General features: G+C 40.3%; 1 protein-coding gene across 2 annotated transcripts; it reads left to right on the forward strand.

Moving 5' to 3' along the window:
* Nucleotides 1-6069: 6069 nt before the first annotated feature.
* Nucleotides 6070-22356, forward strand: tpp2 (tripeptidyl peptidase 2). Of its 2 annotated transcripts, XM_088004233.1 has the most exons (29): nt 6070-6368; nt 7827-7955; nt 8108-8203; nt 8489-8593; nt 8700-8824; nt 8927-9090; nt 9519-9673; nt 9993-10069; nt 10162-10289; nt 10369-10617; nt 10736-10851; nt 10954-11125; nt 11218-11375; nt 11464-11540; nt 11627-11733; nt 12820-12974; nt 13065-13181; nt 13273-13373; nt 13458-13554; nt 13633-13770; nt 13880-14124; nt 14363-14441; nt 17390-17428; nt 17796-17947; nt 18029-18125; nt 18215-18345; nt 18440-18698; nt 19555-19674; nt 19786-22356. In XM_088004233.1, the coding sequence occupies exons 1-29, from the start codon at nt 6204-6206 to the stop codon at nt 19873-19875; spliced, it is 3843 nt and encodes a 1280-aa protein (XP_087860359.1). In that variant the 5' UTR covers nt 6070-6203; the 3' UTR covers nt 19876-22356. The 2 variants fall into 2 exon arrangements, with proteins under 2 accessions (XP_087860359.1, XP_087860360.1); XM_088004234.1 differs by lacking the exon at nt 17390-17428.
* The last annotated feature ends 494 nt before the right edge of the window (nt 22357-22850 follow it).

A 22850-nucleotide genomic window follows, 5' to 3' on the forward strand; every position in this document is an offset into this window, starting at 1 on the left:
ACAAACAGAAAGCACTACAGGTTTGGATGCAAATATTTTACCACCACCAGCTGAATATTTTGAGCAATTAGCTACAACATGTAACTCACAATAGGCACGTTCGCAGCTCTTGGTATCCGCTTCTACTTGTTTTGTGTCAGTAGTAAATAGTCTTGACAATTCTGTCATATTGTCATAGAAATGACTACACTGTAAATTTTCAATGGGTCCATCTACAACAGCCTACAATTTAGTCTCCTCCTCTTCTTTGAAAGCATTACACCCCATGTGTAGAACCAGGTGCCTTCCCTTCCAGAACCGCCAGCCGTTTCCTTCCTGAAACAGGCTGGATATGCAAAAAAATCAGAGGGAAAAACAACTTTAACCAAGGAATTAGAAAACAAGGCAACTGTGGCTCAGTGATATTATGGCTGTTTTCTAAATAAAAGACAGGGGTTTCCCCATTCATACCACATGTTTAGGTATCCACTTGGAGTGAAGTCATTGCATGTTTGGACCACTTATGAATACAAGTCACTCTTTTTATAACTGCGTTGTAGAGTCGTACCTAAAAACACAGGACACAGTGTGCAATTTTACACTCTCCTGTGCATCATGGATTTTACGTTGAGCTTTTTGCAAGTCAAATTGACTGTCATCCTTTTACATTCAAAAGCTTGAATTGAATTGATAACAGTTTATGTCTCTGACTGTGAACCTTTACTAAGATTGTTTTGAATGGAAGTGAGCATAACTACCTGCCATTACGTTGGCCTTCTAAGGTGAAAAGTTGAATTCTTTTTGTTGCTTTAATTAACAGCACTGTAATCAAAATGCATGCATGGAATAAAAAGATCTTTCTTATTGTCTGAAGTTAAACCTAAAAGGTTTGGTCCAAATTTGATAGCTTAATGTGTGTAAACTTCTCAAGTTGAAGAAAGTTAAAAATATATATATTGTGAAAATTTCTGGCATTTAGCAAATAAAAATATTTTCGGTAATTTGAACTGATCTAAAACAAAAGAGGTTTGTTCTGATTTAATTTCAGGCAGTGAGAAACAAATGTGTATGTGTCTTTTTATCAGGTGTATATAAACTTCCGGTTTCAACTGTGTATTCTGTTTTGCTACCATCGTTTTCTCTAAACTAAATGAACTGTTCAAAAGGATTCTACAGAGGTGTGGATTCATATAAACGTAAGAGTTGGAGCATTCATATGTAATCTCATATCTCTGAGTTCAGAAGAGAGGCAGTAGAAATCCTGGTCTCTAGTGCAGAGCTAAGAGTCACAGGAGGACGTGTGGTGTGAAAGGAGTCATAAAATCCCTTTTAACAGTAACACAGATAGAAGGAAAATATAGATCAGCACTGTCCCAAACGGTGAGTAATAGCTGGACAGGCTTTAAGTTTCATTCAGGTGAATGTTGCATCACCAGCCCACACTCAGCTCATCACTCAGACCACATTACTAAGAATAGCCAGACCCAGGTCTGGAACTCTCCTATAAACCCTCCGGTCCAACCACTAGACACGTATGACCGGAGGAAAACTGAAAACAAACAGTTGTGACGTCTCTCTACCAGGAATGACGTTTAACTGCGGTAACCCTGCTGCTGGCTGCAATGTGTTGGGATTATCTGGACTCTTTTAGAACAGCTCTAAATCTAATTAGACTATATGTCTCATCATCCCACTCTGTGCCCCAGTCATAAAGAGAAAGCGTACTCCTTCATAAAGAAGCCATTCTGCTACGGACCATTTCACCAGCGTGACTCACACAATAATATAATTTCATACTTTTAATACAGTCAAAACACTTTGTGTAAAAAGCTTAGAGATTCACTCTGTGGTTTCTGCAGATGTTAATCTGTGTTGCTATAGGTTAACTGAGACTCAAGTGAAATATTGTCTTAAAAGTATCTATACATAGTATAAGCCTGTATGTGTTAAGGTTTCCTCCAGTGTAGTATAAGCCTGGTGGGCCACCAGACTTTATTTGTACCCCCTCCAGGGTAGTATTGTTTATTTTAGTTTTTTTTTTTTTTTTTTTTTTAAGACTTTATAGTTGGTGTTTAGGTGTTGTTAATAATGTCTTCCAATGACACATGATTACAATTATGTATTTTTAACCCAAAAACATGGTAGGCGCTGCATGAGACTGCCCTACTGCTCCTTCCACTGCGCTTAGAAGGTTTTCTGGGGGAAACTTTGTGTGTGATGGTGCAGAGTTTAGAGCGAATACACACTATATAAATGAAGAAATTAGTGAATAAATGAATGAACAAACTACATGTAATTTGTCAGAGGATAAGTATATGAAATTGAATGTGCTATATTGACTGTGCAAAGTTTGGTGCATCTCTTGTCTTAAAACACCCAAGAATGTCCATTTTAAAGTCAAATAAGTCAACTTTATACTTTTAACAGACAGGTTTAAAAAAATATATTAATTTCTTTACATTGTGATTTCAGCAGATGCAGGTAAGACATTATCTAATCAAACAGCCCGGGTTAAGAATACAAGCTATAGTAATCAACATGTTATGATAAAACAACCCAATCATGTGTGCAGCTCAAATGCCATTTTTATGGGCTTCAGTTCCAAAAACGAGCTCTGAAATAATTTAGAATTTACTCTTAAACAAACAAATTAAAACTAGCTGAAACTTTTACTAGAACGATCATCTTTTTCTCCGCTTACTGAAAGTGCAAAGGGTGCAAAAAAGCAGTCGCCCCATCGCTTCATGTCACTGACATAATTACAATGCCAACAGGGCCTGCGCGTCTTTGGCTATCAGCGCTAAAACCCTGTGCCTCTTTTCATAGATAATAACCATGGTATTACCAACGTTGTGTCAGTAACCACTCAACACATGTAGATATTGAAGAAAGAGTGACATGCTGACATGAGAGGAAAGAAGTAATCAATTACAGTTCCTCTACAGTGGCCACATCCTGCTAGCTGTTTGTTTTTGCAGCTTGCTACAAAAACAAACCCATGATGACCCAATTATAAATGTACATTCTATTCAGAAAAAAAAAAAATCTCTGGCTGAAAACTGCCCTCTATAAAAATTTCTTGCACACAATGTAACAGCAGTCAAATGACCACATTAGATTACAGTGCAGGAGTCACAAGATACCACTATCACAACACACTAGCCAAAGCAGTAGAGGTGAAGAGGCCAGTTTCTTAAAGCTGCGCGCATGGCATCACATAGGAAAATAAAGCTTTAAAAGGTGACTGTGACATGCTGTAGCTTCAGTTATACTCAAGAGACAACGCCCTGTGGTAAACCACAACTGTACCACTCTAACTTCGTGCACGTGTTTGTTGAAAGGCACAAATAAATGCAGGCAACTCTTACACTGAGACGCCAACAGATCAAATACATTTACACAAAGACTTATTTGAAGAGACTATGCGTAAGTGTGCAATGAAGCAGTGTTGGTGAAAGAACGAGGGAGAAGGAGGCAGAAGCTGATTATGAGCAGATTAGTGAAAGGATGCTCAGTGGTGGTTTATTTTGCATAAGAAAAGTCAGGGGAACTGGGTTTGAGGGCGTTGGCCCATTTAAAATAACTGTAAGGGTACCACCAACCCCTCCCCACTGTTGCCTGTGGTTTTTTGCACTAAACAATCACCTACTGTAAACTATGCCTTTATGTAAAATGTAGTATGTGTGTCTCTGTATGTGTGTGGAAGGGAGAGAATACTGAGTTGAACAGATGGCAACTGGATGGACAAACATAATCCTGGCATTACGGAGAAGACAAAAGCTTTATGAATGTATGAATCAAATCAGATTGTATGTAATTTGTCTTGTAGAATGACGTCTGGCAGTATTTTAATCTGGCACGGACACACTGTTGCGCTGGTGCAACCCAGCACAAACAAACATGAAGTGTCCATGCTGATCACATTTGATGTCTGCAATACAATAATGTTGTTTCCAACTCGTCCTTTCGAGCATCTCCTCTGCATGGGGTTGCCACAGCAGAATTCCGCACTCCACATCTGCATACACACAGACTTGGAGGGTGTCTTAAACCTGTTGTGGCCTTCCTGACACAACACTTCCTGATTATCCCGAGAAGGAATGGGAAAACCTAGCAACAGCCCATAATGGATGAGCTGCATCAAGAATAAAAACATTTGACATTTAAATTGCATCTCTGACTTTGTTTGCTGTCATCCTTAGTGTAAACAGTTAGATAACATAGAAAGCACACAAGCAGCATCGCCGTTCTGTAGTGTAACAATACAAGAGTTTTCATTTGTGGCCAGCGAAGGCACCTGCTAAGTGGGGATGTTTCCATGATTAGCTTTTTGATGGATAAAACTGTTACTGGTTATGGAATGAGCAGATATATATATATATATATATATATATATATATATATATATATATATATATATATATATATATATGTGTGTGTGTGTGTGTGTGGGTGTGTGTGTGTGTGTGTGTGTGTGTGTGTGTATGTGTGTGTGTGTGTGTGTGTTCCATAGCAAGAAGATGATTTACTTAGATTTGTGAATGGCTGACCTCAAACTGCAACAAGCAAAGCGTTCAGCCACAAAACTTGTATGGCAGAGTTACAGCACCACCTAATGTGAGAACACAGTAGGGTTAGATATGCCTTGACTGGAAGTTTTTAATGTCTTAGGCAAATACTCATGCAACACAATTCATTCCTCTTTTTTAATTCTTTGTTGTATGATTTTGAATGTTATTAGTTTTTTTTTTTTAACTTTTTATTTAGTTTGATTATTTGAATTGTGTTAAGTGGTTTTATGGAAAGTAGTTAGTGGAACCTCTAGATGTATAAAAACGTCTATTGAAAAGTTTTAATAGACATGTGGGATGAAGGCATTTCAATATGAAGAACCTTTTTGGTAGGAACTCTTACGTTACATGGAAGGTAATCATTAATACTGCTTGACTTTTAAAGAAAAAACAATGATTACACAATGTCATGTATCACCAGTTATGCATTGTAGCTGATGTCAGGACATTTTTACTTTTTTAATTATGTGGTTTTGGCTTCACCAAGCTTAAGGATTTAAAATTTCAGATATGATTAACTTTGATGTAGCTTGAAAAATATTTCTAAAATGATGTTTTCACTTAATTCATATTGGGAATAACGGTATGTTATGTTCAGCTATGCTAAGATTGTGTATTTTTATATAAGTTTTGCTATTTAGATTGACATATGGACAACTGTGTTTTACCACTAAGCATGTCTTTTTAAAATTTCTGGTCAAAAATGAACATTTCCTTTCATCACATATTGTTGGGTTGCTTTGGCTTACAAAAGCATATGCCCAAGCTACTGGAATATTCTCCAGTCTATTTTGCTTTGACTGAACAGCAATCTCAATGGTTTACAGAAACATCTAACAAAAAAAAATATTGCAAGTCATAATTTTTTTTCATAGCAGTCGTAATAAACTAAGACTAGCGTTCTGAATCTAAAAAAAGAGGAAAAACATCAAAGCTGCACTACAACCAGGTGTTCTAGAGGCATTATTTGTGATTATTTAACTGCTTCTACACTGTGAGCAATTTCCACATTTACATTAGCCCATATGCAATCTTTTCTAAAATATTAGATGCAGCAGAAACATAGAGTCTAAACACACACACACACACACACACACACACACACACACACACATACACACACACACACACACTGAAAAACTCCCTGCAACCAAAAATGTCCACTAAGACTTTAATCCCATCTTTTAGTCAAATCTTCTGTGTGTGCTTCAACATGTAAACGAGAAAGGCAGAATGAAGAAGTTTCTGATCCCAAGAAATTAGCCATCGCTTTTCTCTTTTCAGGCAGCTTTTATGTTGAAAGCTAATAATCACTTGCCCTTGTGGGAGTTATAATAATGATCTCCTCCCTTTTGATCAAACTAAGTTTGTGTGTTACAAAATATCCACACATTCACACTATTCGCTATATGTAACAGATAATGTCAGACATATTAAACAAATGTGCTGAAAAATAACATGAGGTTAGTTATGATTGGCTCAAGCATGACATAAAAAAAACTTCAACTTCTGGTGGTGTTCCCCGGTGTGTGCAGAAAACAGCAAGCACTGCGCCTTTAATCAGCTCGCCTTGTCTCACCCTCCGTGTTGCTCTCTTGTCTCTTCCCCATTTCGCTGCTTTGTTTTCATTGTCGCTTCTTTTTTATTTGGATCATGGCTGCTCATTCTACCGACGAACCGTTCCCTTTCCACGGGCTTCTCCCCAAGAAAGAAACCGGCGCTGCCTCTTACCTCACCAGGTTCCCCGACTATGACGGGCGAGGGGTGCTCATCGCTATCCTCGACACCGGCGTGGACCCCGGGGCCCCCGGCATGCAGGTGAATTTGCCCGGCTGCCTCGTGCTAGCGAAGACCGAGATGGTCGAAGCTAGCAATGCTAAAGGCCAGCGTTCCCAAATAGCATTATTATAACAATTGGCAAATATATTTTATGACAGCCAAGTACATTTAAAGTCTGTTATGGCAATTGTTTTCGTGTGCTTAGAAATTTTGTTTCAGAGCTACACAAGCGGGCTTTAAACTATCTTTACATTTATTAATTAAGCATAAATGCTAACCGGGTAGCTAGCAACGTTTGTGCGTATGAAGTTGGTGTCCGAATCGTAGCTTTCAAAACCACTTGGAACTTTTATTTGTTTTCTGGAGCACCTTAAATCAGCTCTGGCTCAAAGTACGAAGTACTCGGACTTTTCAAAGCTGACCTGGATTATTGTATGCAAAGTAAGAATAAATGTACAATTTGGGATCTGCCAAACTTAGTTGTGACAACACTGAAAATGAGGTATTGCTATATGTGCTTGTATTAGACGACCTAAAATGGGATCCAAAATTAAAGTTACTAAATACACTTTGAAAAATCAAACCTGTGAACCTGTCTGCACTGATTACAAGTTCTTTAAAATTGGAACAAAAGACGTAAATTGGCCACTTCGGATTATGATGTTTTATGTGAAACTAAATGTCCCATTTAAACCACGTTAGACCAGATAACATCTAATTATTGTAGGCTTGATGTTAGACCTGAAGGTTACCTTGAAGCTAAGGATCGGACCATAAACTGTTTAAAAAATATATACAATGACTACAAAATTATACAGGTTTGAGTATTGTTTACTAGGTGAATCTGGTTTAATGTGTTCAGGATGCCATTGTTTATCTCAAGTATCACAGCGATGTCTAATTATTTAAAATTTTAAAGTATGATTGGTCAAATACATAGCAGGTTTCTTTAAAAACCCATGAAAATAGTTTTTTTTCTTAAACATAAATGATGTGCTTTCTATATTTGAACAGTAAACTCTCAGCTCAGTTGAGACTAAGCTGTACTTGACACTTTTCCCCCTCAATATTAGAAAAAATAGGAACACATCTTAATGATGTATCCTTTTTTTCCTCATGGAGGCTTTTATTTACAATGAAACCTGCATATTAAAACAGTGAACTAATATTTGGATGGATGGAAATTGTAGTCACTGTAAATATGATCAAGCAGCAATAAAACCCAAAGTTATAACTGGTCTTTGAATGGTTAACTCAGGCAATAAGCAAATAGTTTATTTTAATGCTGTCTTTTTTTTGTTGTTGTTGTTAGATCACGTTACTCCTTCTTCTATTGTTATATTTAAATAAAACTTCTATAAATCTTTGGAAACCTCTAAGTTATTCAGAACAGTTTGTGGATATTTTGGCGTGTTCCGACTACGCTAGTTTGTTCATGAAAAATGACTCGTCAAAACTTCTTGATCCATTACCCCGTGTTTTGAACTGCGCCTTTAGGTCACCACTGAGGGGAAACCAAAGATCGTGGACATCATTGATACAACAGGCAGCGGTGACGTGAACATGACCACAGCAGTGGAGCCTAAAGATGGGACAATCACTGGCCTCTCTGGAAGAACGCTCAAGGTTGGGGAAACACCATTACGATGTCCACATTTTTATTATTTGAATTCATAACCACTTTCAATTGTGAAATTTTTCCGTCTCGCACTGTGTCCTACACCCAAGTTCACTTTTTGGTGATCTCGTCTCTAGCTGCGTCTTTTTATATCTCTCAGATCCCCCCCGCCTGGGTCAACCCATCAGGGAAGTTTCGCATCGGAGTTAAAAATGGCTATGAGTTCTTCCCCAAGGCTCTTAAGGAAAGGATACAGGTAGGGAGATGTGACGATGATTGCTGCTCCAGTTCTGTCAGAGATTTGAATTTTATTACTTTTGATGTGCAGAAAGCACAACATCAAACGCGCCGGGAGCCGAGGCACAGGCACGAATGTTGGTGTTATTTTAGCTGGTTAGAAAAGGCTGTGCATGGGGGGTGAGGGGGTAAAGTCCTTATTTGAATTTAGATTTCTACATTTTAGTAAATATTACCAGCAGGAATTTTGGTTTAGTAAGCTTCTTACTGAATCTGATACTTTTGCACATTTCTCCCTTTTTAGAAAGAGCGAAAAGAAAAGATGTGGGACCCAGCACACAGAGCAGCCCTCGCTGAGGTCTGTCGCAAAACAGAGGAGTTTGACCTCGCTCATCCCACGCCCTCTCAGGTCAGATCCACAACACAAACTGTAAACCTAAAGCTCCTACGTGCCTCTGCTTGGCGTGATGATTCTCCTGTCTGCCTCCGACATTTTCTTTATCTTCTCTCCTCAGATGGAAAAGCTGCAGAAGGAAGACCTGCAGTGTCAGTCAGAGCTGCTGGCATCTCTAGAGAAGAAGTACAGTGATCCCGGCCCAGTGTATGACTGCGTGCTTTGGCACGATGGCGTCACTTGGAGGTAAGTCGGCTCTTGTTTGCGTTCCCTCCTCATGATTTACTGGCATGTACAAATAGCTTGTCTATCATTTCCATTGTATGAGACTGCTTTTGTTGTCCTCAGGGCGGTAGTGGACACATCGGAGTGCGGAGAACTGTCCCAGTGCACCGTCCTGGGCTCGTACAGAGAGAAACAAGAATATGCCACTTTAGGAAATGCTGAGATGCTTAACTATTCTGTTAACGTATACGACGAAGGAAACACACTCTGCATTGTTACTAGTGGAGGTGAGTTACCCCAAAGCAGAATATAAGAAGTCTTTGTACCTTTCAGTCAGTTTAAATGCTTAATGGATTTATCACAATTTTTCCTGGCAAAAGTGCAAAATCGTTAAATGAAAGAATTGCCAGCATCTGATGAAGTCGACCAGTATTTCATAACTCTGTGTTATCAGCTGACGCACCACAATAAATAACTCAATTTACTTTTTAAAAGCTCCGACTAGCTTTTCCAATTAGCCTGACATAATTTTTAAGTGACTCACTAATGCATTTAGTGATTGAGACATGATATGAATTCTGAGTTTTTATCTGGACGGTCAGGGTGCATGAAGACGAAAATTAGCAAATTTCTTGGTTTGGCTCTAGATGTATTCATTGAGCATGGTGTTGACTCCAAATTTCCTTCTCCTATCTGACTCTGTGTGCTCTTCAAGGGGCTCATGGGACCCATGTGGCAAGCATCGCGGCAGGTTACTTCCCAGAGGAACCAGAAAGAAACGGCGTGGCTCCCGGTGCCCAAATTCTGGCTCTGAAGATCGGAGACACTCGACTCAGCACCATGGAAACTGGCACCGGACTCATCCGAGCGGTATTCCTTCAAAACGATGCCTCAACATTAAAGCTGCATGATGCATCAGAATCAAGACAGAAAAAAATTATTACGTTTTTTTTTTTAATTCCAAAATTTCATGAAGTCACAATGTATGTGGTGTGTTTGATGGGCTCTTATTGTCCTTAATGATTTAGCTTCTTAAGGAAAATCTTTTTTAATTACAACCATTTTCTTTATAATGACTAAATACTGGTTATATGTTTTCCTAATATTGTGCAGACCGTCATAATGTATACATTAACTGACTTTTTTTGCACTAGTTTATTTCTGGTCTCTGTCTCTTTGTGTCTGAAAGATGATTGAAGTAATCAACTACAAGTGTGACCTGGTTAACTATAGCTACGGGGAAGCCACCCACTGGCCTAATTCAGGGTAAGAATAGCAGAGAGGGTCTCTAATTTTCCTGGCGTGTGTTTTTGTTTAAGCATGCTGTTGCTAAGTGTCCTGGGCCACTTGCCTTTCAGGAGGATTTGTGAAGTCATCACAGAGGCTGTGCAGAAGCACAACGTGATCTTTGTGTCGAGCGCAGGAAATAACGGCCCCTGCCTTTCTACGGTCGGCTGCCCAGGAGGAACCACCAGCAGCGTCATCGGTACGTTCTCTAAAAAGCGCCAAAAGAAGTCTTTGAATTTTCTTTACTTCTCCTCTACTTGCTGCCGTCGTCCCCGTAGGAGTTGGCGCGTACGTGACTCCAGACATGATGGTGGCTGAGTATTCCCTGAGAGAGAAGCTGCCGCCCAACCAGTACACATGGTCATCCAGGGGTCCCAGTACCGACGGAGCCCTCGGGGTCAGCATCAGCGCTCCAGGCGGGGCCATCGCATCCGTGCCCAACTGGACGCTCCGCGGCACCCAGCTGATGAACGGCACGTCGATGTCCTCGCCAAACGCCTGCGGAGGCATCGCGCTCGTTCTGTCAGGTGTGTTCTGGATTGTAGGGCTTGTAGTTGATGTGTAACGTTGTTAGAAGTGAATGATTTTCAGAACTGAAGGTTCTGTGTGATTAACATTCTTTTTTTTTTTTTTTAAATGAAAAAGGCCTGAAGCAGAGCGGGATCCCTCCCTCTGTTCCTGCTGTGAGGAGAGCGCTGGAGAACACCGCTCAGAAGGTCGATGACATTGAAGTGTTTGCACAGGGTCATGGAATAATCCAGGTAGCTTTTTTTTTTTTTTTTTTTTTACATCTTTTGTATCTTTTTTTAAACTAATTGTATTTTTTTTTTTTTGTAGTGAAGTAATTACTTTGTTTCTCTCAGGTGGACAAGGCTTTAGACTACCTCACTCAGCACGCCTCATTACCCACAAGCCGCCTGGGCTTCTCGGTCAGCGTGGGCTCACAGAGAGGCATCTACCTCAGGGAACCGGCCCAAGTTCTCGCACCTTCTGATCACGGGGTCGGAATTGAACCCATCTTCCCAGAGAATACAGGTAGCACAACTGATTGGTTGAATTTAGTTTTTCATCATTTTATGTATAGTTTCTGTTTGCTTTAAATTTAATCTGTTCTTTTTGTTGAACAGAAAACTCCGAGCGAATTTCCTTGCAGCTACACCTGGCGCTAACATGTGCCGCCCCGTGGGTCCAGTGCCCCTCCCACCTGGAGCTGATGAACCAGTGTCGGCACGTCAACGTACGGATCGATCCCGTAGGACTGAGAGAGGGAGTCCACTACACCGAGGTGCGTAGAAGGCAAAATGAAATGAATAAAACTAAAAAAAAGAGGGTGTCTTCTTTTTTTTTTTTTTAATTTTGTAATTGTTTTCCAGGTTTGTGGTTATGATACAGCAGCCCCCACCTGTGGCCCACTATTCAGAGTTCCTATCACAGTTATCATCCCTGCCAAGTACGTTCTCACAATGTGTGGACTTCATTTAGGTTTTCCTGACGTGGTTTGGGCTCTTATTCGTTTCTCACTCTTTGCACCAACAGGGTGACCGATAGTCGTAATCAGGAGGTGCGATTCTCAGACGTCCACTTCAGACCCGGACAGATCAGACGCCACTTCATCACTGTTCCTCAGGGAGCCTCCTGGGCAGGTCAGTTGTGTCTGACCAGCGCAAGCTGCTGGTCACTTTCTCATCTTTTCCAAGACCTGTTGCTGAAGATAAATAAAATAGTTTGTAGTACAAAACGAAAAAGCTGATTGTGATCCAGGATTTTCTTCAAAGTTTTAAAACAAAAAAAAAAGTCCAATATTCTAGTCTTGTAGATTATTTGAGGTGGAGTTAATGTATGCGGTAGATCTGGAAGCGTACGAGGTAGACGGGCTTTAAATACAAACTGAAAGTGTTCATGATGGTAGAGTATAACGTTGCTAGTAGATATTAACAGTCTACAATTTCACATGAGATCGGTGTTAAATTTGATCCTGTTTTTCAGTCAAGCCATCCAGTTTCTGTTACAATGTGGAGCTGAGTTGTTTTAAGGTTGCCATTTCGTTCCAAGCACTATATCACAAAATGTTTCCGTGGCGATGAACGTTCTGTGATTGACACTAATTTCCGGGATCCATTTTATCTAAGCAGGACACGACTTGTCTATTTCCACTGTCGGTTCCACAACCCGCCTGCTGATGTAGATTATGTTGCCTGACGCTGTAGGAGTGACTCCTCCTACAGGAACCAGATCCAGAATCCCAGGAGAAGTCAGACCACTGCTACATTAACCTCAGGGAGTTTTACAGTGGTTATGGTTCAAAAGCCATGGGTATATGTTGGTAGAATAGATTTTACAAATTCTGACTCTAGAGGACAAAAACTAAATTAAAGTTTTAACTCGGGTGAAGTTTGTGCTAATCCACAGTTGTGGTTGCTATAATGGGTATATTCAATAGAGCACATGTTATTTGGTACATAAAGTAAAAAAAAAAAAAAGTAAAATGGCTCTTTACTACAGTGTTGAATCAGATGCTAACTTCAGCATTGTTTGAATACAGATAATAAAACCCAAATAGATATTTATTTAGCATTTAGTTTTAAAGGATTTTAAAGTCAAGCAAGCCTTGAATAAATTGATAAAAAAAAATTGTTTACATTCATAATTCATATAAAAGGTTGCAGGACAGAAAAACACTCTGGAGTTTTTACTGTTTTGTGATTTTCTTTTTTTCCTGGTTTCCACAGAGATCACTCTGACCTCCCATTCTGGAGACGTATCGTCAAAGTTTGTTCTTCACGCGGTCCACCTGGTCAAGCAGAAAGCCTACAGAGCCAATGAGTTCTACAAGTTCTCCTCACTGCTAGAAAGAGGTTCTCTGACAGAGGCTTTCCCAGTGCTGGTATGTGGTCGGTACACTCAGCTAACAAACGCGCCAGAATCAGCAGAAGACCTCCGTTTTATTTTCGGTGCGTTTCTGCCTCCTCTGCAGTCGGGTCGGGTTGTGGAGTTCTGTATAGCCCGCTGGTGGGCGAGCCTGGGAGACGTGACGGTGGACTACAGCATCTCCTTCCACGGCCTCAGCACTTCTCCTTCTCCTCTGCACATTGTGAGAACAGTTCACACACACACACACACACACATGCACCGGAACAGGTATTGTTCTCTTTTGTTTTTGACTCTGATTTGTCTCTGTGCAGCACGCCTCAGAGGGAGTGACGAGTTTTGATGTGTCATCACCCATGAGATATGAGGAGGTATCCCCCACTGTCACCCTGAAGTCATGGGTTCAGCCTCTGCGGTGAGTTTACACACACACACACACAAACAGCTTGTTCATGTATTAAAGTGCTGTTTTTTTAATCATTTCTCATGTTTGTCCCAGGCCTCTAAATTCAAAGATTAAAGCTTTGGGAGTTCGGGACGTTCTGCCTAATAACAGGCAGCTCTATGAAATTATCCTCACCTACAGCTTTCACCAGGTATCATCCAACTTTCTGCCCATCAGAGCCGATTAATCTGCCATATGGATGCATAATGGTGCGTTGCTCTGTCCTCAGCCTAAGAGTGGAGAGGTTACGCCCAGCTGCCCGACGCTGTGCGAGCTTCTCTACGAGTCTGAGTTTGACAGTCAGCTGTGGATGCTGTTTGACCAGAACAAGAGACTGCTGGGCTCGGGGGACGCCTACCCACACCAGGTTGGACATCTGTAGAAATTGTCTCTGCTATCAAAAACAAACAAAAAAAACAATTACACATGATCTCTGAGAACTGTTATCGGGATAATCGCATTTCTTTTCTCTCCAGTATTCCCTGAAGCTAGAAAAGGGGGATTACACGGTCCGTCTGCAGGTCCGACACGAGCAGTCCAGTGAGCTGGAGCGCCTGAAGGATTTGCCGTTTGTGGTTTCTCATCGTCTTTCCAACACTCTCAGCCTGGATGTGTATGAGTCACACCGCACCGCCCTCATGGCAAAGAAGAAGGCCAACTCTGTTACTTTGTGTCCAGGGGCTACACAGCCGTTCTATGTGACCACCCTGCCAGACGACAAGTGAGTCTCGCTCTCGAGAGTTTCCTTTCACATTTCTAACAGAAGGAGATGATCTCTTTACTCGTTGTTGACGAATGAATCGTATTTCATCTTCCTTTTTAATGAACACAATGTTCCTGTGGCGCTTATTTTTTGTTGATCCTCAGAAAAGCATCTCAGTTTTCTAATATCAGTAGGACCAATTGTCACGTTTTCTTTTTTTTATTCCCATTGCTGTTCGTCTCCCTTCATCCTCCAGGATCCCTAAAGGCACCAGTCCAGGATGCTACCTGTCAGGCTCTCTCATTGTGCCCAAGAGCGAGTATGGCAAGAAAGCAGTGAGTGGCTCCATTCTTGAACCTTTTTGCTTCAAATGTTCAGTTGTGCTCTTCAGGACCAAAAAGTCACGTTGAGTTTCCATTTCAATTAAATTCAAAAATACTTTGACCCCAAAGGGAAATTAAATGCTGTTGTAGCTCACATTAAAGATTATTCAAATGGTTATTATAGATGTAAATGTGTGTAAATCAAACTGCTGGATGAAGGTAGTTTGTTTCAGAAGTGCTCAGAATGGACCGGCGTGAGGAAAGTGTCCTGTAGAACCAGACTGACCACCACTGTCACCTGTTGTTTCCGTTTCCTTTGTTCTTTTTGTTGGTTTCTTTGGGTCTTCTGTGGGTCATCAAGTTCCATAATATTAGAACCTTGAATAAAAATACCAGGATGTCATAGCATCGAGGGCTCATTATTCTCACCACTTCTAAAATAATTTGATTATTGTAGTTAAAAGATTTCTTAAAGCAGGCTTGCATTAATAGAAGTGATGAGTGTGCTGTAGTTTCCACACTGTTTCACATAGCTAGATTGTTTTGTTTTTTTTGTAAGCGAGACAAACGTGTAGCAACGTTCTTTCTGTCAGCTGACCAGCAGTGCACAGCAGCAGGTGAGGACTTGAGACAGTAGGAAAGGTCCGACCTCCAGTTTTAGCTTTTTGAACCCTTGATGTTTTTGTCAGTATACCTCGATAATGGGAATCACCCATTTCTAGGAATGTATTTGATAAATCTTTGAAGTTTGGGAAGTTGCTCTAAGTGTAAACCCAGTAAATGAGACAAAAAACATGTTTTGACTGAGGGTTCCTGGAAATTTTAGGTTTGTCTCCTGAACTTCCTGGAACTTTTAATTTGCCTTGGCTTTTTCTAAGTGAATTTCCCAGAAAGCCAGGCGCTTTGTAGGTTTCATCCCTGATGCTGAGCAGGTCGTGGGTCCAGTCGTTACAACAGCAGAGACCAGAACGTCATTCTAAAAAAATCTAACTATATGAATTAATTTGAAATTGTTTCAGAGTGGTCACAGACTACCAAAACTGTGTGAAAATGAGTAGCTGGATTGGATTATAAGCGCATTGGACTGAACGTAACATGGCTCCAGTTCAGATTACAATCAACTATCTAAAGTAATCATTTCTAACAATATCAATGTTTACGCTCCGAAACTGAATTAAAATCACTTCTGACTCAGAAGTTTGTAGTAATCTATAGATTTTTAACAATTAGATATTGTTAGGCTTGTCTCCTGTTCGTACCCAGCAGCAGCAGCATTACGCCATTCAAATTTAAAACCTGTGGATGATTAACAATCCTGGGCAGCTGTAGTCGCTTTAATGTAGTTGAATTCAAATTCCATAAAACATGATGATGTTGATCAAGGGTGGCTAAGTTTAAATGGTTTTGTTTGCACAAGAAAATGCTGAACTGCGGCTAACAGAAAATATGACCAGCAGAGGAGGTTTCCTCCCACTGAGAAGCTCCGGCTTCAGTTCAAAGTCCATCTGAAAACTCCTTCCTCCCTAGCAGGGCCGTTTTCAGGGCAGACTGCAACCCGTTTTAGTCTGCATTGGTCCTGGGGGAGCTAATCTGCCCCAGAGAATTACCCCGGCTCCCGCAGTGGATACAGACCTTACCAGAGTTGGCTTGTGTTGGATGTGACGGTGTAAACGTTAATTTGTTCAGTAATAATAACTGTAGCTAATCCAATGAGTCTCAAGAGAATTGTTGGTGTCATTACTTGTTTTGCAATTGTGGCTTAAAAGCGACTGACGCCTGTAAAATGGCTAAATCTGAAGACGGAAATCTTTTTATCATGAAAAACAAAGAGCAGGTGACTCTGCACTGTAGAGACTCGGTACCTGTTGGTGAATTTCACAGAGAAAGTTTCTATTTCTCAGACATACAGTTTGAATCTTAAGTGCTTTTGAGGTTTTCTAGAAGAAAAGGAATAAGATAAAAATTAGTCTGCATTAAAACAGCTGTGTTTGAGTTCCAGGCAGATCTGTATTATGCTGAGGTCTTTTTTTCTTTTTCTTTAGTGATAATTGGGATCTTTCTTTCATTTCTTTTTTTTTTCTTTCCCCAAATCTTGTTGTCCTGCTTGTTGCTCACATCTGGCTGGTTGGCAACGCAATTTAATACAGACTGTAAGACTTTACTTTTTGCTTTTGCTTTGGGTTATGAATTTTGGGGCTGCACAATATCTGGAAAATGTTTAACTGTGAGATTATTCCTGGACGTGGCGATGGTGATTTTGATTGACCCAAAGTTTCTTCGTCTTCTCAGTTTAAGCAATTCAACCACCTAAAACACACATGTTGCGCTTCAGGGGTAGGTAGAGAACGCTCGGCTTCCCAAATATATTATTGGCTTTTAAGTCAGACTTATAATATGGCATCCTACTACATATAGCACCCAGTTGGTCCTCTGTGGTTGTGATAAGGCAATGATTGATTAATTGATATATTGTGCAGCTCTGCCAAACATTGTCTTGTAAAATTTTTCACCTTCCTTTGGTTTTTTTTTGTATTTTAATTTATAGACAAATTGGGGATATACATGGGTTGCACTGTGTCGCACCCTTATGGTGTATTGGCTTCTGTTCACAAAATATTTGATCGGCAACAAAAATAAATCTTTCATCCTTTTTCCTATATGCTTAATTTTAAGGAGATGCTATTGCCTTTGGGCTGCCAGTTCTATTTTATTTATTTATTTATTTTTTATAAATATTCTGTAACTTTTACTTGTCTTAATGAAAGTAAACAGATTTATTAGACATGATTAGGAGAAACGGCAAAGTTCATAGTAAATTGTATTATATTTATACTGTTTGAGTTGCATCTTTAGCAATGAGACCCTGAGTCTCTGGTTGAGGATGAAAGACGAATGAAAACATCCTTTTTGGTTGGTGTTTGTGTTACCTGTTCCTTACTGTGTGTTATTTTGACCACCAGGGGCAGGCCTCTGCAAAACGACAAGGAAAATTTAAAAAGGTACTGGACAAGTTAGAAGCACTGAACCACAGAGCGCCTGCTGCTCTCCTTACTTTGGGAAATGACTTATTTTCTGTAAAACCTCTTCATCTGTCATGTCAAAGCATGTTAATCTTGTAGGAAATTTACACAAGTGTGAAAGCTGTTTTTTATGAACTAGTTACTAGGTTTTCTGGTGGTCTGTAAAAGTATGGATAGTACTACTTTAAACCTTCACTACTGGGTAATTAAAAAGCATTTTTACTTCAGTGATCTATGGAGCAAAGACTATCTGAGGACATGAGATTGGTAGGAAATTTGAGAGAGTATTTGAGAAGTTGAAGATGTATATTCAATCAAACTTCGTTCTGTTTGTGTCTCGATGTAGGACATCGTTCCAGTCATCTACCATCTAATCCCCACCCCAAACAAATCAAAGAACGGTGGGAAGGAGAAGGACAAGGATGGAGACAAAGAGAAAGATTTGAAGGAAGAGTTTGCAGAAGCTGTGAGGGATCTAAAGATTCAGTGGATGACAAAGTGAGCTACGTTTCTCTCTGGTTTCAGACCACACAGCCTCTCTATTTCCCTGTAATTTATCCGTCGTTTTCGGCTCCTCAGGTTGGACTCGAGCTCCATCTATGACGAGCTGAGGGAAAACTACTCGGATTACCTTCCACTTCATGTGCAGAGACTGCACCAGCTGGACTCGGAGAAGGTAAACGACGGCAGGAGACGGGGTCGGTACAGGGTTGCATCAAAGCTGTGCAGAATCCTCATACCGAATCTCTTCCTGTTTGTGTTAAGGAGCGAGTGAAGCGCCTCAGAGAGGTTGTGTCAGCAGCAGAGATCGTGATGTCCCACATCGACCAAACGGCGCTGGCTGTGTATTTCACCATGAAGACGGACCCTCGGCCGGACGCCGCCTCCATCAAAACGTAAGCATCACTTTAACACAGGTTTTTGACAGAGACTGGGTTGATTGAGGCAGTGTGTGAACCCACCTCCTCTGCAAAACATTTTGTTTTTCAGTGACATGGAGAAGCAGAAGTCGTCTCTTCTGGACGCCCTGTGTAGAAAAGGCTGCGCTTTGGCCGACCAGCTCCTGCTGCCGTCCACGCTGCAGAGCGGCGCCGGGGCCGTTGCTACAGAGCAAGCTGCGGTAGGAGAGGAGGAGGAGGTCAGGGAGCAGTTGGCCAGCAGCTCTGACGACCCTGTGGACAACACTTCAAATGCCCTGATGGACACATTCTGGGAGGTGCAGAAGTGGGCGGAGCTAACTGACTCAAAGGTGAGAATTTTAAATAAATCCAACGTGTTGTTTAGGGCAAATTATGCATTCTATTTTTTAACTTTTTTAATTTTTTTTTTTATGTGTGAATTGTGGACTAGAGGACAAAACGGATGCCATGGCAACCAGTTGAAAAGCAATTGTTGTACTACAATGTAATGTAGAGATCAAATAAGGCTATGTAAAACAGTGAGAATATTCAGGAAATTAGAAAACATGAAGATAAAAGAAAATGTATTCAGTCCTACTCGTAATCCAGGTGCTTTAATCCATGTTTATGTGCTGTTGTGTTTTGTACCTGGAGCCTGGAAAAGGACTGGAAGTCATTGATTCTGTGCTGAAAGTTTATTTTTCAACAATCCACTGTCTATTGTGCCTTACAGTAAGACTGAATACATCTTCATTTGATCAATTTATAAAGATGAACTATTGGATTAAACCTAAAACCAGCATGTTAGGTTGGTGCAGTATTGTGCTTCAAAAGCACAGCAATCAAGGTGAGATTTTTGTATTTTAGATACATTCACTGCTGTTATTTGTGGCCTTACTGACAGTTGTGTCATTTTAGGAGAGTTTAGCCTCGTCACTGATTTGTGACTTTGATAGGCTTGTCAACAGAAAGATGTTGATGGGTATGTAGGTACATTCAAAAATAACTTGTGCCTCTCCCTACTAATTTTCCCTTTTTTGATGAACTTGTCACTTGGAAAAAAAAAAAAAAAGCCACAAATTCTGAAAGTTGATCCAAAATTATTTTGTTGGCTGAATTGAAGCTTTAAGCTAGTTCAGGAAACATTTTACCTAACACCCTTTGTTTTTTTTTTTTTTGTTTTTTTTTCTCTGTTCACTTTTTAAGGTTTTGACATTTTCATACAAACACGCCCTGGCAAACAAGATGTACGGCCGAGCCCTAAAATACGCCTCCAAGATGGTTGAGGAGAAGCCCAGCAAGGAGAACATGAAGAACTGCGTCCAGGTATGAGAGCATCAATGATCGGTCCTCAACATGATGAAGAAACATGTTTTCTATTGGTTTCTGGTGGTGTAAGAACAATTAAAATGAAATCTCCTGGGTTTTGTTTTGCAGCTCATGCGTCACCTTGGCTGGACGCACTGCACTGCCTTCAGTGAGAACTGGCTCCCCGTCATGTACCCCGCAGATTATTCACCGTTCTAAGCACAAACGGGCACATGCATGGGACGGCACGACCTCCAACAGTCCGCAACGGGACGAATTTGATGACATGTCCCTCAGGGTCATGTGGTCTATGCATCTGACCAACCAGCTGCCTCTTGAGACTTTTTCTTTTTAAGACGTCAAACTAGGAGCTGACCCAGAGCATAAATATTTTCATGCATGCCAAATTTTGTGAGGCGACGGGGTTGAAAAATATGGAGAACTACAATCTGTCCTGTGTTTTGCTTTTTCTTTGTCAGCTACAAATTTGGAAGCTTAAATATCCCTTCCTCCCCAGCGTTCCTAACTCATTGCATTCTCTCCATGTGTAAATACTGTAAAAACCGGCATTGTGGACTCCAGGGATGCATCGGAAATCAGATCAGAAAACCGTAAAAATCTGTTAAATTACTTCAGTAAAAGGAGAGACAGACTTGCTGCCGCAGAAACTCTCCTCCTGATGATCCCAAATGAAAAGCAGGGATTGGACTGATCACAAGCCCATTTTAAATTTTTTTTTTTTTTTTTTAGTTTTTGTTTTTTAGTTTTTGTTTTCTTAAATAGCTCCAGCCATCCTGGGTTGACAAGACAGTCCTGTCTGTCTTTGAACACAAATAAAAATGTCGCGGTGCCTTTCTTCAACGTACCTTACCTTTCAAGATGGAGCTAAACTAACGGTGGCAGAGTTTTGTTCAGGGGAAGCTGCTGAGTTTGTAGCATCCGTCCACCCTCGCAGTCGTTTCACTCATCAGCTTCTTTGAGTCAAACCGCATGATTCATCCCTGCGCCGTGTGCTTGACTCTTCCTGAGCGCCACATTTAGCCTCCATGTTTTTTTTTTTTTTTACCAGACCTCACTCTCGGAATGATGCAGTTTTTGGGCAGCAGCGGGTTGTTCGGAACAGGTTACACAATCAGATTTTCACTCGGTGGTGTTGCGCTTTCTCTGCAGCTTTCAGAATGCTGCACATGTACACAGTGTCATAAAGTAATGTAAATACACTCGTACCATGAAAATATAAAGATGCAATAGGGATATAACAGAATTTATCTTAATCGATGTATTTTGCATTTATGCATGTGTTCTAGGGTGTATGACAAGTTAGTTTGGACGAGGAATCAGATTTTAGTTTCTTTCAATTCGACATTTTTTTTTTCCCTCCCCCTGTGAATTATGCTTTGGAGAAACGTCAACAGTTGGTGTGTGTGTGTGTGTCTGTGTGAGGAACTTTGTGTGTAGGTGTGAACCTGTATTAAGTGAGACGGCATTCTTTTTAATGGGACCCTAGCTATTCAAAAGGATCACACCAGTAGTTTCAGCTCATTTTGAATAATTGTCTCACATAATATACTTAACATTAGAAATACTAATTTCTGACAATTGTGACTTAAGAGTTTTGATGCTTTGAATTTCGGATTTGATTCAATTGCCTTCAAAGCTTCAAAATACTGTTGCACTTTCCTTCATATATTGAAAGAGATGTTGAAAGCCTAAAATGTATTAAATATTTACTCTTTGACCCTTAAAGGTTATAAGAAATAATTTTAAAAACCGAGAATCTGCAGATATTTTTGATTTGTCTAAACTTAATACTGGTTTGGTCCTTTTGGAAATGTCTCACCTGAAGTTACGGATGAGGGCTATGTGATTAAATTTAATTTTCATGTTAATGATCCTGTTTGCTTTATAGTCCTAAAAGCAGAAGTGTTATCTTTTCTTTGTGTAACCAAAGAAAACTTGTTAAGCTGGATTCAATATCAAAATGTTAAAGGAAAAAAAATATATTTATTAGATGGAAAAAATAATTTCTCTCTTTTTTTTAAACTAGTATAAATAAAGGCTTTGGTTTTATCTTTCATTGTTTTATTTTTTAGCTCTGGCTGGAACGTTGATGCCTAAGAATGTAAAGTATCTGCTTTAGGGCCTCTTGTCTTCTGGAGTCTGATGGTGAATCAGCGGCGGGGAGATTCTTACGTTTCTGTTTAGCTTGAAACGGTTTCACTTTCTGCATTATTCGCAGCATCGACCTCTTCGAGCTGTTGGAAGGAATCCTGTGTGAGAGTTGGTCTCGTTATTAATTTCCCTCTTCATTGTGTTTCCTGTTTGAACATATGCTGTGCACAAACAGCATGCGTTGCCAATTACAGTCTCTCCAAAAACGGCCTTAAGTTTTCGCCACAAGACTTCACCTTTGACCTCTGACACCAAACATATCTGTTGGAGTTGCTCTGCTGGTGTTCATAGGAACTTCAGGAATGCTTGCTATGGATGCTGTGGATGTTGTGTTTATATTTATAGCCATAAAAATCTATCAAAAGCTATTTCATCACAGAATGTTATGAGTTAAAGCTGTGTTCTCTATATCATTTTATATCATTTCTGGATCATGTGGGAAAGACCTGAGCCACTGTTAAAGTATTTTGTGCTCACGAGAAAAGCCGCAAACAAGAAAGTTCACTGAATAAAGATATTTAAAACGGGTTCACATGTCACTTGTCTGTATTACGAGTCTGAAAAATACAAAAGACAAAGAAGAATTCACATTGTCCACATAGCTTGATCTATCAAAAGTAGTTTGTTAGACAAAAAGGCACTGAACCACCAAATAAACAATAGGTTTCCCCAGTACAATGAGCTTCATTGTTGCATCTAGACCAGGGGTGTCAAGTAGGTCCTCGAGGGCGGGCATCCTGCATGTTTTAGTTCTCTCCCTAGTGGTAGTAACAACCTCCTCAGCAAGTCATTGTCCTGCTTGGGCCTTCTAATGAGTCATCATTTGATGCAGGTGTGTAAAACCAGGGAGAAAACTAAAACGTGCAGGATGCCGGCCGTTGAGGACCGACTTTGGACACCCCTGATCTAGACCATTGCATCTTTAATAAGATTTAACAGGAAAAGGGGAAGTATATTCTCCTGTTTATATGATGCTCCGCAAGTCTGACCTGATGATCTGAGGATACAGATGTGTGTTAACA

This window comes from Poecilia mexicana, unplaced genomic scaffold (genome assembly GCF_051168715.1).
Source record: "Poecilia mexicana isolate PSO_F unplaced genomic scaffold, ASM5116871v1 scaffold_3, whole genome shotgun sequence".
Lineage (NCBI taxonomy): Eukaryota > Metazoa > Chordata > Actinopteri > Cyprinodontiformes > Poeciliidae > Poecilia > Poecilia mexicana.